Source organism: Nansenia antarctica (genome assembly GCF_963989245.1).
Source record: "Nansenia antarctica genome assembly, contig: SCAFFOLD_343, whole genome shotgun sequence".
In the NCBI taxonomy this organism is placed as follows: domain Eukaryota; kingdom Metazoa; phylum Chordata; class Actinopteri; order Argentiniformes; family Microstomatidae; genus Nansenia; species Nansenia antarctica.
The window spans coordinates 20,001-35,188 of record NW_027662407.1 but is presented as its reverse complement, the minus strand read 5'-3'; the positions used below and the strand labels follow the sequence as shown (position 1 = coordinate 35,188).

General features: G+C 42.6%; 1 protein-coding gene across 1 annotated transcript in view; it reads right to left on the bottom strand.

The window, feature by feature from the left end:
- Positions 1–3,665: 3,665 nt before the first annotated feature.
- LOC308175670 (Fanconi anemia group D2 protein-like) overlaps positions 3,666–15,188 on the bottom strand; it is a gene marked incomplete at both ends in the record, with an annotated part of 30,919 nt that continues 19,396 nt past the window's right edge. Inside the window, 5 exons of the mRNA XM_080551298.1 lie at positions 3,666–3,746; positions 3,855–3,893; positions 4,582–4,653; positions 4,782–4,875; positions 14,882–15,004. Of these exons, the coding sequence (XP_080407424.1) occupies positions 3,666–3,746; positions 3,855–3,893; positions 4,582–4,653; positions 4,782–4,875; positions 14,882–15,004 (409 nt within the window). The remainder of the gene's footprint in view (positions 3,747–3,854; positions 3,894–4,581; positions 4,654–4,781; positions 4,876–14,881; positions 15,005–15,188) is intronic.

Below are 15,188 nucleotides of genomic sequence, written 5' to 3'. Positions count from 1 at the left end.
TCAATTTTTTTTAAACAATTCCAATATGAAAATAAAATAGGACCTTTCTACAAACAAGGTTATTTAATTATGGCTCAGGAGCAGCATCTAAATATTGCACATACTGCAATCAAGTTAAATAAAGTGATAATAAAAATGTCCAGTAAAAAAGAATAGGTCCTTTCTGTAAACATTGAAATAGATAAAGCTCTTCAACTCGTCGTAATGTAGGCCTATGTAAGTGCACGGCTCGACCGCAGATCGGTTGTTGTTGCATAGTACTCCACATGTTTCAGCTCCGTACGTGCGGGATGGAATCACATTATCTTTTATCCAGCGTTTGGATTAGTTTTTTTAAACTCTTCGTTGCTCACAGTGTTAATAGACACCATGTCTTTAGCGAGGTAATGCGTGATGGAATTGGTTATTTCACGGTGCCTTCGTGAGCCCTTTTCATACGGGGTAACAGCCGCAAACGACTCTAAAACTCTAGTTTGCTTAACGTTAGACTGGGCTACGGGACTTTCACTTAACTCTCCGTCATAGAGCTGCCCGTGGTACTTTTTCAAGTGCTGATACAGGTTTGTGGCGTTGCGTCTGGATGTAGCGACTGTTCCACGACAGGTCGTGCCCAAAACCTGCTTTTGTTGCACATCTGTCGTCCTAAACCCGAAATACTTACAACAGAAGTGCTGTTTTTCTTCGGGACTAAATCGTTGCTTCTGGCTCTGCTGAAGTCATTTATCCACCATGAATGTTGCTAGCTACCGAAACGTGGGCGTTTCACGTGCGATGTTGTTGTTGTGCGTGTGCGTTCATTGACATTGACGTTCATTGACATTGAACTCGTAAAGTTTGCAGACGACACCACCGTGGTGGGATGTATCTCGGGGGGGGACGAGGCGGCGTACAGGGATGAGGTAGAGCAACTGAGCAAGCTGTGCAAGGTTAACAACCTGCTGCTGAACAAGTCAAAGACCCAGGAATTCATGGTAGACTTCAGGAGGAAAAAGTCCGAGATCCAGCCCCTGCTCATCGACGGAGAGAGCGTGGAGAGAGTCTCAACCCTCCGATTCCTGGGACATCACATGCGGGATGACCTGACCTGGAAGGACAACACAAAAGGCACCATCAAGAGGGCACAACAGCGGCTATACACCCTGAGATGCCTCAGGAAAGAACACAACAAGCAGGAGATACTGGTGGCCTTCTACCGCGGCGCAGTGGAGAGCATCCTCACCTACGGCATCTGCAACTGGTTCTACAGCTGCACAACAGCGGAGAGAAATGCGCTACAGAGAGTCGTGAGAACAGCACAGAAGATCACCGGCGCCCCCCTCCCCTCTCTGGAAGAGCTGTACAACACACGCTGTCTCAGGAAGGCCTCCAAGATCTCCAGGGACCCGACCCACCCTGGGCACGTACACTTTATCAGGCTGCCCTCGAAAAGGAGGTACAGGACCCCGGCCGCTAAGACAAACAGACTGAAGAACTGCTTCTACCACAGGGCCGTCCAGGCCCTGAACACAGCAAAGACCTAAGTTCTGGGCCCTGGACAGTCTGGACGGATTGTATGGCAGCTGCTGGACTGAAAAAATCAGGTGTAGTGCTGAGGCACAAACATGTACATTTCAAGCCTGCAAACTGTGACACTTTAAATAACGTGAAAAAATACTATTGTGCAATATGACAACCCTAGTTGACTATCTGTGCAGTATAGTACAGTGGATTGTGTACATAGCCTTTATTTATCTTACCTTCTTGTGATTTTATTCTTTTTCTAAAAGTGTTTTTTTTTTCCTTTCCTAACACCAGGGGAGCCACCCCTCCTAAATTTCGTTGTTTGGTACCTGTACTGTAGCAATGACAATAAAGTCCATTCATTCATTGACATTGACGTTCATTGACATTGACGTTCATTGACGTTGACGTTCATTGACGTTGAATCCGACGCGCTCTATGACGTATCCCATACGGGTAGTGGTGGTCTAGTGCAGTGGTTCCCAACCACTGTGCCGCGGCACACTAGTGTGCCGTGAGAGATCATCAGATGTGCCGTGGGAAATTATCAAATTCCACTTACCGTATTGACCCGAATATAAAACAGGGTTTTTCCCCTGGAAAAAAGTCTGAAAAAGTTGCGTCTTATATTCGCACCCTAGACTTTTACACGTCAATATTAATTCACAACAAAGTATGTGGAGACACACTCACACACACCCGCGGAGACACACACACACACCCGCGGAGAGACACCGCAGAGACACACTCACACACACACACCCGCGGAGACACACTCGGACCAGCTCGAAAAAAGTGTCTCAAGTGGTTGGTCAAGTTAACAAACAACAGAGGAGGAGTTACGATGCCAATGTTAAGACCATGGATGAATGAATCAATGAAGCAGAGGCATCAAACAACTGTCGAGGAGCCAAGAAATATGATATTACAGAGTGTAATGTTAGAAGTTGACGAGCCCAAAAAGATCGGCATAAGAATGGTAACAGTCAGAGAAAAGCGTATCGCCGTCCGCAAAGCGGCCTCTTCCAGGTGATTGACAGGAGGGTGTGTGAATATGTGACTGAAAAACCTAACGATTGTATGCCCATACCCCAAGATGATAAAAATAACCTACATTGTTTCGTTCATTCATTAAGACGATTGCCAGACGCATTGCTGACATGTCTGCAGACATCGAAAATTTTGTTTTGGAGAAGATACGTGGCAGTGGGCAGTTTGCTTTGCAACTTGAGTCTTGGCTCAACTCTTGGCCAATGCACGCTTTGTGGATGGAGACACAATCACAGAACATTTCTTTTTTGCAAGACATTGCATAAAAAAACAACAGGGGAGGAAATATTTCAGATCACATCAGAGTATGTCGAACAAGGAGGACTTCAGTGGGACAGCTGCGTAAGTGTCTGCACTGATGGAGATATCTGATGTGTTGAATGCTGTTGTTCGTATGGTAAACTTTGTAAAAACAAGACCTCTGAAAAGCCGCTTATATGCAGCATTATGTGAAGAGACAATTTTTGTACCGTTGCATAAATAAATGTAGCTTTTTATTCATGCTTGTATGCTTATTCATGTAAAATGATAATTATCAAAATGATGTGTTTGAAATTGTATACCGGTAATATGCTTTATATTACGTAATATTTCCTAATTTCATGAAAGATGAAAAAATTGTGACAGCAGCTGGTGAAAGGGGGAACAAGTCACCAATCAAAATGATCAGACTTTTATTTTAATTGGATTCGGTGAGTAATCCCCACTGCTACCTAGTTAACTATAACACTACTTTACATTGTTAGCAGGCTCACAAAACAAGCTGTGTTAGTTGACTAGCGATGTGTCGTTGATTTTCAACAATGCTGAAATGCTTAGCGTGCGCTTTTATTTTGAAGTCGCGAAAACGAAAACGGAAGTCAATGTCGGAATGTGCCTCTTGTTGTCGTTCAGAGACATGCCGACATGTTTGCTGTAATTATATGACTTGGCAGTAGGCAGTCATCACTCAATTCTCGTCTCATTTACAGAACAGCATGGGTTGCTTGCACTGTTTGATCGCGTCTTTAAAAAAAAGTATTGTATTCGGTATATACCGGACAAATACCGAATGTGCTTATTTGCTATTTTCGGCCGAATACATTCGGTGGCCGGACTTTCGGTGCATCCCTAGTTCATACCTTGTGCTTCTTAAAACTCAAGTCCAGCAGCGGCATGCCCAGCTTCATGAACGACTCCAGGAAAAGACGTCCGTACTGCAAACAACAAAAACAACATCAACAACAACAAGACGTCATCATGTTCAAATGACATCATCGGGTCATGTGGCTGAGGCCAGCAGAGCCAGTTGTCCTCAAACTCACCTTCAGACACACAATGAGCACTGGTCTGCTGTCGAACACCTGAGCAGGAGGGGAGTAGAGGAGGGGAAACACACACACACACACACACATTAGAATGGCTCATAGCATCTAAATATAGGCTGCAGCACGCACGCATGGCGGATCCAGCAGAGCATGACAGATGTGTTAACCTCCCTGTTTGCAGTGTTTGTAGCAGATGCACAGCAGGCAGGGGGATACGTAATTGACATGGTTCTCGCTGAGCGTCTTACAATGCTATTCTCAGCAATTAATCTTCTGTAGTGAATGGAGCGATCACTGCACATTGTTTAACAACATGAGACATGTAGGGAGTGAGAGGGACACATTTACCATCTGGCTAACAATGACAGAAGACAATCAGCTTTTTTTTGGAGGGGGTTTATGCTGTATGTCAAGCACTTTGAATTGCCCCTGTTGTATGAAATGTGCTATACAAATAAACTTGCCCTGCCTTGCCTTGCTCTAAGACAATCATGGATATGATTTTGTTTGTGGTTTTCTTGTCTTTTTTTTTTTTTTTTTTACATGTATGAAGTGTTATTTGTTGTATATTGAACTTTAGCTATTGACGGGAGTGGAACTATGTACAAGCCTTCTGGGCTTCGTTCCCTCCTTGCACAGTTTTTGTTAATCATGTGCTAAATAAATAAACTAAACTAAACAACAGTAAGACAACAGTAAGACAACAAGTAAGACAGTAAGACACCTTGACCAGGTTGACTAGGATGTGGAAGTCTCTGACAGCAAGGTTCCATATCAGCAGCTTCTCACTCTGGACCTGGAAGGAGAGGGAGGAGAACCAGCACATTACAGAAACTCACACACGCACGTATGCACACACACACACACACACACACACACACACACACACACACACACGCACACGCACGCATGCAGCACAGCTACCTCAGTGTTGTCGTTTGGTCTACTGGGGGGAATCTTCCTCACAGCCTTCTCCAGCTCTCCCATCATCCCCTTGTAGAACACCAGGAAGGTCTGCCTGGAGAGAGAGAGAGAAGGGAGGGGAGAGGGAGAGAGAGAAAAGAAAGTGAGAGACCACTCGTCTGTGGTACAACTACATCAGGGGTGCCCAATACGTCGATCGCGATCGACCGGTCGATCGCAAAGGTAGTATGGGTAGATCGCATGGCATTGAACAAAACGGGAGAAAAAAAAAAACGGAAAAAAAAAAGTTCGCCTATCATCCATCCTCACTATGGCTTTTGCCACTTGTGTAAGGTGATCAACTTCTCCAGAATTGATTTAATTGAGTCGTCACTTACAAGCGAGTCCGTTTAATCTCAACGAGACGTCCTTGATATAACTTCTAAGATAAAATGATCCAATCAAATATTCGGCACCACTACTGAACTGTTCTTTAAGAGAATATTTATTCGAGCACATCTGCAAACAATAATATCAGCATACAATAGCATTTCATTCCATGGAAAGGGGTCCTATCTAGCTTCACCTCCGCAGACCAGAATAGCTGGTTCCCTGCAGAAGCTTCACCGGACAAGAGCCCCGCTTCCCCCGGGACCACAGTCTTTATCTATTTTGGGATGGGCTGTCCCTCTCTGGTAGGTTTTATGGTAAACGTCTGTTTTATATCGGAATACTCCTTTCGGTGTCCGTGCGAGTGTGTTATCTTCTTCTTCTGACCTAAGGGCCCAGCACTGACAGGGGCCCATGAGAATCTTTTTTTAATTTTTTTTTTTTTTTATATATTATATTTATAAATATTATTATTATTATTATTATTATCATAAGGACGTTAATGTAGCCGAATTCAAATTATAATTCTATGTAATAAAAAAAGTCACAAAAGAAACAAACTGGAGTTTTGTTTCTCTATGTTTAACAAAATTAAGCCTTATTATTTACCCCTCTATTTAGTCATTGCATGGTTCAGTCCACCGCGCGTGAGCTGCTAGACGAGAGGAACGTTACCGCAAATATTCTGACAAGGTTTCCATGACCAACACGTCCTGCTGTAGTATGTGTGTGGGACAGATGGAGGACAGCCAGATTGGAAATGCATCAAATGTACGTGTGCGTGCGTGGACGATGTCGTGAAAGGCAAAGCCAAAGTCAGGGTCTCAAAAGAGAAAAGTAAAAAAATCACTAAAAACAGTGGTTTAGTGATCTAATCACTGCGTGGATGATCTAGTTAGCTCGCTATCCGCTTGTTAAGTCGTGACATGTTTCCGGGACCCAACGTTGGCTGAGGTGCTGTCTTCGAAATGGAGAAATAATAATAATAATTAATTATATTTAGCGCTTTTCCGAGGCTCAAATACCCTGACAATATGGAGAAAACGGGAAAGTGCTGTGTCCCTTGTTGTATGAATAGATCCGAGTCTAAAAAACTATTAAACTGTCATTCTACCGCTGTAGTTCAGAGGTATTCTGGTGCGGAGAATTTCTGGTTTGGACTCGGAAATGGCTAAACGTCACTTTTGACGTCAGGCTTAACAAGTGGATAGCTAATTAACATTAACTTCAAGTATAGTTAACTTACAGTGCACTGTCAGTATAATTTCAGTTAAATGTATGAGATGAGGGCAATTTTGGTCCAAATATAGGTTATTAGAGCTCAGTGAATTTGTATCCAGCAGCTATGCACTCTTGCTATTATAGCTAGCTAGCTAGTATAATGTTACATGCTAATGACGTCATGCACAGATGCACCTCCCAGTTGAAGGAGAAGGGGGTGAGCAGTAGGAGTTTGGGGTTAACAAACATATTTAGAATATTTTAATGTATGCTGCATTACCATGCAAGCATTGAATACAACTTTAGCTAATATTCATATTTAGTTAATAGTTCTTCCAGTAATTGCAATAACATTGACCACACTGGCATCTTAATAATATTGTTAGCTAGCTAGATAACATTTAAGTTAGCTAATCTGGTGTAATGTATGTGTTATTATGTTAATACTATTATAGGACATATTATGAATTATGTACCTATGGATACTCCATGCCAGGGCCCTCTTCAAGCAAGGCAGCCAGAGAGGAGAGCAGAGGTGGGGGGGTAGTGGTGGTCTAGTAGTGGATAGTGAGTTGGACTTGGGATCGGAAGGTTGTGAGTTCAAATCCCGCCTGAAACCTCACCACTACTAGTGTGCCCTTGAGTAAGGCACTTAGCCTTCAGTTACTCCAGGGGGAATGTCCCTGTAATTCGTAATTGTTTGGATAAAATGAATTAAAATTTTAAAAATTAAGAGGTAAAGAGGCAGAAGAAGAAGAGCAAGAAGTAACAAAGGACAATGACAGCAGCACAGCAAGTTGGCTTCATCACTAGATTTTAAGGATCTTATTAAAGATTTTGCTACTAAGAAGGCCCAGCGTTTAGCTTTGATTTGATTTGATCTCTTTACTCCTATCTTGAATCGTTGTGCATTAGGCTAGATATAGTTTTTAGCTCTCCAGGTATACTATTCCACAGTACTGCCGCAGTGTAAAAATAAAAATCTTCCCATTTCACATTCAATTTCGCTGGCACCATGTCTGTGTTGCTCCCTCTTGTATAAGACACGTTTGTCTTTGTGTGAAACAAGCAATGCTGAGTCAGTAAATATCTCTCTGCTGTAATTCTTCATTGATCTAATCCTGACAGTATTATGGCCAACTGATCTTTACAAGATCTACATTTATTTAGACACAATACCACCCCATTAAAATTATATTTTTATTTTTTATTATAGATTTATACTTTTATAATTGGGTTCCAATCTTCATTTAATTATACTTTTGTCCTTGTGTTGTTCAAGTCTTAATTTAACAAGTTAAAGAATGTTGAGATTTCTTTGCTGAATTGTTGATTCCTGTATTAACTGTAATTTTAAATTACATTTACAAAAGATGTCCATCATTGGATTTCTTGCAGTGCATCAATAGTTCATCAACTTCAACTGGGTTTAGGTTGATGGGTGGTTTAGGTGGGGGGGCCCAAAATGATATTCTGTCATGGGGCCCAGAATCTCTAGCGGCGCCCCTGGTTTGGACACTCTGTCTGCAACGGTACTTGCACAGCCTAGCACGACGTTAGACACACACACATTCAGGTCTGTAAGTTCTATGTCCTTATCAGGATCGCTTGTGTAAACATCACTGTTGCCAGGCCCACAGACTCTCATGACTTGGGATTCGATTAACAAGTTTAAAATACAATATTGAAGAATAGACTTATCATTAATCATTAGTTATGATAGTATAAAATGAGTATAGGAAAATAGGATATCATAACAGCAGGTACAAAATGGTTGTTAGTACATAGGTAAAAATAAGCAATCTACAGACGGTTTGAACCACAATACTTTTCTCCCAGTCAGGAGCCCCTTCCCCCCACGTCGCTCAAAAGCAGAGCCTCTCTTCCATGACTCTGTGAGACTTCAACTGATCCCAGTCACATGTTATTTAAATGAACACACAGTATTTAATACAAATCCCTAACACTTGATTGACGTACAGGTAAGCCAGTCTGAGAGCTGATCTTTTCACCTACACCTAACACGCGGTTCACCACGCATGCGCAGTCAACAGCACCAACTACAAAATACAAAATACCGGCGAGACTAATTACCTAGTTAGGCTTCCAATTTCTACTATTTACTATATAATACTAAATAAAGGCTATACAAATGAGTGGGGAAGCTGGACCAAGTAAGAAACCAATAACGTATAACTTCCATCCAGAATGGGAGGAGGACTTTTTTACACGATGTGATATTGGAAATGCGTCTGTCTGATCAGCAAATCTACGGGCTATTTCGAAGAAGGGAAATGTGGCAAAAGAGCGAAAACGTACGGCTGTAACGATAGCTTCTTATCGCGTCAGTCACGTTCTTGTTAAACACAAGAAGTAATTCAAAGACGGCGAAATTGTGAAAAAAGTTTCTCGAGGCTGCAGATTGCCTTTTCGATGACAGATCCACAGTGGCTGATGACACCTTGCAACCAGCTCCTACAGCCCTGACTATTAGAAACTAGCTGCCTCCTCCCAGTGCCAGGGCCATATTCCACAAAGCTCGATAAAGTTCTAAGCCTCGATAAAGTTCTAAGCCTCGAAAATGTTAGCTTGCGTTCGGTGCCATCAATGTGGCTCAAATAATTCGCTGCTTGGTTGAGCTCCTTCTGAGTCAGATATAATTAGCCTGGTCCCGACCAGGCTAAAACACAGGCTATAGTCATCCGTGCGTCAAAAAAGGCTCACAGGCGGAAACTAAACCCTGAACGAAAGTTCCTCATGTGTCTTTTAGGAAATATTAGTTCCCACTTCACATGAGATAGATAGATTAGATAGTTTGACTGTGTGATAGATAGATAATTTGATATTTTGAAAGTGGGATCGATCGATAGTTTGATTGTGTGATAGATAACTTGATATTTTGAAAGTGTGATCGATCGATAGATAGTTTGATTGTGTGATAGATAACTTGATATTTTGGAAGTTTGATAGATAGATCGATAGATCAATAAATAAAAGTGTTAAAAAAAATAATCATTGTTTCAACTTGCATTGCTGTCATCACAGCGGTCTGGCTGGCGCAGTGGAGGGTTGGAGTTTGATTTAGATTTTTGAAGATGTTTTTTTTGTTGCATTCATTTGTTATTGATTTATGTTAAAGGGTTATTTTGGTTATGAAGGACTGACGGAATAATAGATGGATGCATCTCATACCAAAATGGTATGGGTGTGTTTTGTTTTTATTTATTGGTTTTAATTTATTTAATCGTTGCTTTTAGGAAATATTAGTTCCCACTTCACACGAGATAGATATAGATAGTTTGATTGTGCGACAGATAGATAGATATAGATAACAACAAAAGAAGGTCACAATATAAGGAAAAAAAGACATGAAACATATGCAGTAACCACTAATATGCAGATAACCACTAATCTCTTGCTAAAGGAATGACTTTGCTCTGCCACAGTGTCATGTAGGCAGTGGTGTAGTCTATGTGATACGCAGGACTACGCCGTATACCCACTAGGAAAGCCAAGGATTTCCATATACCCACTTAAAAATGTGCGAGGATACGTAACAGCGTTTTGTGACAGAACTTTCACTTTCATTCATAAAATTCAACCCGTCTGTGTTACGAAGCACTTGACTTTTGGACCATTGGGACTGACTATAGCGTCATACACCATCAAAGGGGGGGAAATGCGACATTAAACATGTCAGAATGTAGCACTATCATGCACAGATCAGCCTTATAACATTTTAGATAGGCACGCTAGACAGGGAGCGCAGATTTATTTTTATGGCGTTCCGAAATGAACGATTATATGAGGCTGGGAGGGAAAAATCACAGTATACCCACTAGAAAAAACTAGACTACACCACTGCATGTAGTTAATTAATCAATTGACATGGGCCTATGCTATATAAGCAGAGCCTGCTCATATACCTATAGGCTAGACAACGATGGCATGTCCATTTCTCAACAACCCTGTGGATTTAGAGGCGCAGATCATCAGAAGAGAATTATTTCCACGAGCTCCAAGAGTCTTCAGGGACAGAACCAATCCACTGGCCTTTCCTGATGAGTACCTGTGGGAGAGGTATAGGTTCAGCAGGCCAACCATAGTTTATTTATGTACTTTGCTGGAGCCACAAATTAGGAGGCACACACACCGCAGCCATGCATTGACCACAGTTCAGTCTGTCTGCATAGGCTTGCGTTTTTTCGCATGTGGGGCATTTTTGTACACAGTTGGAGACGCAGAAGGTCTCGCTAAGGCAACGGTATGCCGGGAAGTACGAAGGGTGTACCTTGCCCTAAAGCATTGCCTCGCGGACTTCATCATTTTCCCTGGTCACCTGGAAACACGAAGAATCCAGCAGGAGTTTTATTCTATTGCAGGTATGTGATGCATGTTAAAATAGATGTAAAGTAGCCTACAGGACAAGCGTCTGTATTAACTTGATCCTCTCCTCCAGGCTTCCCCAATGTTCTAGGCGCAATAGACTGCACCCATGTGCGCATCAAGGCCCCATCTGGACCTGTGGAGGCAGACTATGTCAATCGGAAATCTTTCCATAGTCTAAATATACAGGTATGTCCATACACTGTCAGGCAGAATAGTAATAACTGCTTTTGGATCAAATGTGCACATCTGTGCTAATAGATGAAATTAGTTTTGATGTGAACACTCAGTTATGCATAACAATGTATCTGCCAAGCAAAGTGTGCCACATCATTGAAGGTCTCCCTCTATGCCATCAGATGACCTGCGAGGCAAATTGCGTGATTTCTAGCATTGAAGCCAAATGGCCTGGCTCTGTCCATGATTCCAGAATATTTCGAGCATCATCACTAGCACACAGGTTTACACAAGGCAAGATAATTACTTTCCAAGTTTCATTTAATGTATTTGAAGCTGAAGAATGTCATGCATATGTAACCAATACTTCTATTCTATAGGGCAGTTTAATGGAGTTCTGCTTGGAGACAGAGGCTATCCCTGCATGCCACACTTGCTGACTCCCTACCCAGACCCAGCAACCCAAGCAGAGAGGGCCTTCAACCATGCCCACAACAAAACAAGGGCACGAATTGAGATGTGCTTTGGGCAACTGAAGTGTAGATTTCAGTGCCTGAAAAGCCTCAGGGTCACCCCCGACAGGGCCTGTGACATCACTGTAGCCTGTGCAGTCTTGCACAACATTGCAGTCATACGCCGTGAGAGACTTCCCCCAATGTTGCCGGAGGAGCAATGGGAAGATGTCGCACTAGGCTTGGAACCCATGGATGGAAGAACTATGCGGGACCATTATAAAGACAGCTATTTCAGTTAATGTATTGTATTAATGGTCACCTTTGTTTGAGTTCACCCTTTTATTTAAAAGCTTAGCATTTAAGACAAAAAAGCATGTCAAAGTTGTTTTTGAAATTATTTTATTTTTTTACAACTTCTGTTGTCTCTGTGAAGACAAAAAAAAGAAACATTAAATTTCAGTCCTGAGTCAGACCATGACCTTCTGCTTCTTCTGTTTAAATGTATACTTACTAGCTTCTCCACCTGATCTTCCAGTAACTCAATTTCCAGTTTGAGCTTCTTGCAGCGCAGTTTGGATTCCTCCCTGCGTATTTCCAGATATTTCGAATACAGGGAACGGACGGACTGAAAGGGAAATTGTGTCAGAGTAGCAGACCCTAGATGTAATAGCATAGCAATATGAGTAGTTACTTACTTCAGTACATGGTGTTTGGTTGGTCCTTGTGCTTGGTTGGTCCTGCAAAAAAGTTGTTGGGTTTTACATAATTTAAAGAATGCAGACACATCCAAAACTTTCCACATTAAATGGTTTTACCTCTGCCACTTCAGTGAAAGCGGAAATGGTGTCCTCCTCCAGCTCCCTAGACGTGCTGGGGCCATCTCCCTGCAAATACAAAACACTGCAGTTAAAGCAAAAGAATGAATTTGCATAAGATGCATGGTATTTTTGCTAAGCAAGGACGACTCACACATAGGTCAGGGTCTAGGTCTTGAGGAGGATCGATAAGTGTCATGATGTTTCTCGTCACTGAAAGATAAAGACTCATTAGTTTTTGCCATTGAGAGACTGATCTGTTGAGGAAGAGTAGTAGATAATACCTTGCACATATTGAGAAACGTTGCCTTGGGGAGGGACGTCTGCTGAGGTCCCCCCCTCTATTCCCTCAACCGTAGGTCGGCCCCGGTTCTGCCCGAGGACTCGCTCCTCCGCAGAGGTGAGGTCCTGCGGTGGAGGTCCCCCACCAGTGGCAGTGGCGTCAGCCAGTTTTTTGGTCGCTAAAAAGGGACATATTTCCAGATCAACAACTACTTGACCAAGGACATTTCACATTTCATTATAGGCTACTTACCACTCTGGAAAATATTTTTATATTTGATTTTGACCTGCTGCCAGGTGCGAACCTCACCACTGGGATGGCTCCTGTTGAGATGTAACAGAATAATTAATATAAGCCAAGGGTTACTACATTTCACATTTACATGACATGTTTGCCATTAGCAGAAGCCTTCATCCAAAGTGACACATACATAAGTGAATCATCTATCCATCAGTAATCATGAGAAGAAGTAATCTATGCCAAGACAGTCTATGGTCATTGGCAGTTACAATGCTAGAAGAACATCATTACTAGGTGAGAAAGGCTTCAAACACCTCACCCATTTAGAGTAATTGAGAGTAAATGCATTGTAGTTATGTCAGTTGTGGTAAGTGCGTCTACACCATCATTTTAAACAGACATCTGATATTATTATATTATATTATATATTATTGAGACTGATAAGATCACAGTAGTGAATGTTCATTTATTACAAGATGACAATAAAACAATAGGTAAGCTATATCACTTACGCATTTAACCCGTCCGCAATTCTTTGCCACGCCATCTCCCTGGCTTTATTGACTACAGCAGTGCTGCCTTTGCGCGTGATGACTGGCCTTTCCACTTCGTATATCTCAACCAATAAAAGTAGCTCTGCCCTACTGAAAGAGCCGGCACGAGGGCTTTTTTCGGTTTTTTTTGCCATTGTATCGTCATTTCGACTATCGGCTCTTCTGGGCTTTTTATATCTTCGGCCACGCGCCCATATCGAAGATTTGTAAGCCTGTCTTCTGTGAACACTGATGACACAAGGCTGATCCTCATTCGAGGAATCACCTGAGGCTTGAATACCAATCTCGAGGTCCCTGAGCGCCGCATTTAATTATAGCGCCGCTATATTAAGCCACCGTTAGTGGAATATGGCCCAGGTCTCCCACTAAGGTAGAGAAATGCATTTATTTCCTCCTTTCAAACTAGGGAACTACCTGTTTTGTATCTGGTTTACTTTTCTGTTTGTTGGATCAGTAGTTGGCTATGGTACTGCAGACTGGCTGTCAGTGTGTGAGTGAGAGAAAGTGAGTGTGTGTGTGTGTGTGTGTGTAAGAGAGTGAGAGAGAGAGGGAGAGAGAGGGGGAGAGAGAGGGAGGGTTTGTGCTATGGCTCCCTATGCAGACTGGCAAATGTGTGTGTGTGTGTGTGTGTGTGTGTGTGTGTGTGTGTGTGTGTGCGTGTGTGTGTGTGTGTGTGTGAATGTGTGTGAGCGAGAATAGCAAAGAGGGAGGGTTTGTGATGGTCTTCTCCTGTGGCTGTGTGACAGAGAGAGGGAAAGTGTATTGTGAGTTTACTATGCAGGCTGGGAACTGTGTGTGTGTGTGTGTGTGTGTGTGTGTGTGTGTGTTTGTAGTACGTGCATGTACGTTTGCGATGTTGAAACTAGACTGGTAGATCTTGGCAGACTGGCTACTTGAAAAGTAGATCTTGGTTCCAAAAAGTGTGAGCACCCCTGAACTACATGATTAGAATCTAGAGAACATGCTTCTGAAAATAATGTCCTTAGAGACATTATTTACATCATGCCCTTATATATTATTTACATATATGGTTGGATGCTAAACTGCATTTAGTTGTATAGTACTTGTACTCTGCAAGTTGAATCTAATCTAATCTAGAGGACCATGGAGTCAAACGGCTGGTAGAGGAAGCAGGAGAGAGGGTGGTAAGACCCAGAGATGACAGCACACGCGTCACGCTGAACACATCAACTCATGGCGGCTACATGGCCTTTCTCAGGGGCCTGGATTTGTGTGGAGACAGCTGGAAGTTGTTGAGAAACGTCCTGTTTCAAATCATTGAGTTCATCTTTAAGTTTGTGTAAATCTTCTTTACGCTCAGCTTTGCAGGGGTTGGTGGATTTTACGCTATACGTACGCATGAGAGGGCCTGTGATTGGATGAATATACGGGACAAGGGAGGTCCCCTACTGGATATTCATCCGGTCCAAAGTACGGGACATCCCGGCTAATACGGGACAGTTGGCATGGCAACCCTACCTTCATCTGACTGATCCAGGGGGGTGGAGCTAACTCCTCTGAGTGAATGGGTCAGAACCCCAGGTATATACACCTGTTCAGAGTGGGCTAGGTTCCAGAGCAGGTTCATAGGTATATATACCTGTTCAGAGTGGGCCAGGTTCCAGAGCAGCCACCTTTGGCACCGTTCAGCAGCTCAGGGACCCCCTCTCCAGCAATCTCCTCCACCGCCTTCAGGACATCGTCTGTGTGTTCCAGGTACATGCTGCAGGGACCCCCCCCAAAACATCACTCATCATCATTTACACATAACAACCGCCGTAAGAAGTTAAAAAGCACTTAAATTTGCCCTTTTGGTTGGATGCTAAATTGCATTTCGTTGTATAGTACTTGTACTCTGCAATGACAATAAAGTTGAATCTAATCTAATGAAATATGGTTGTGACATA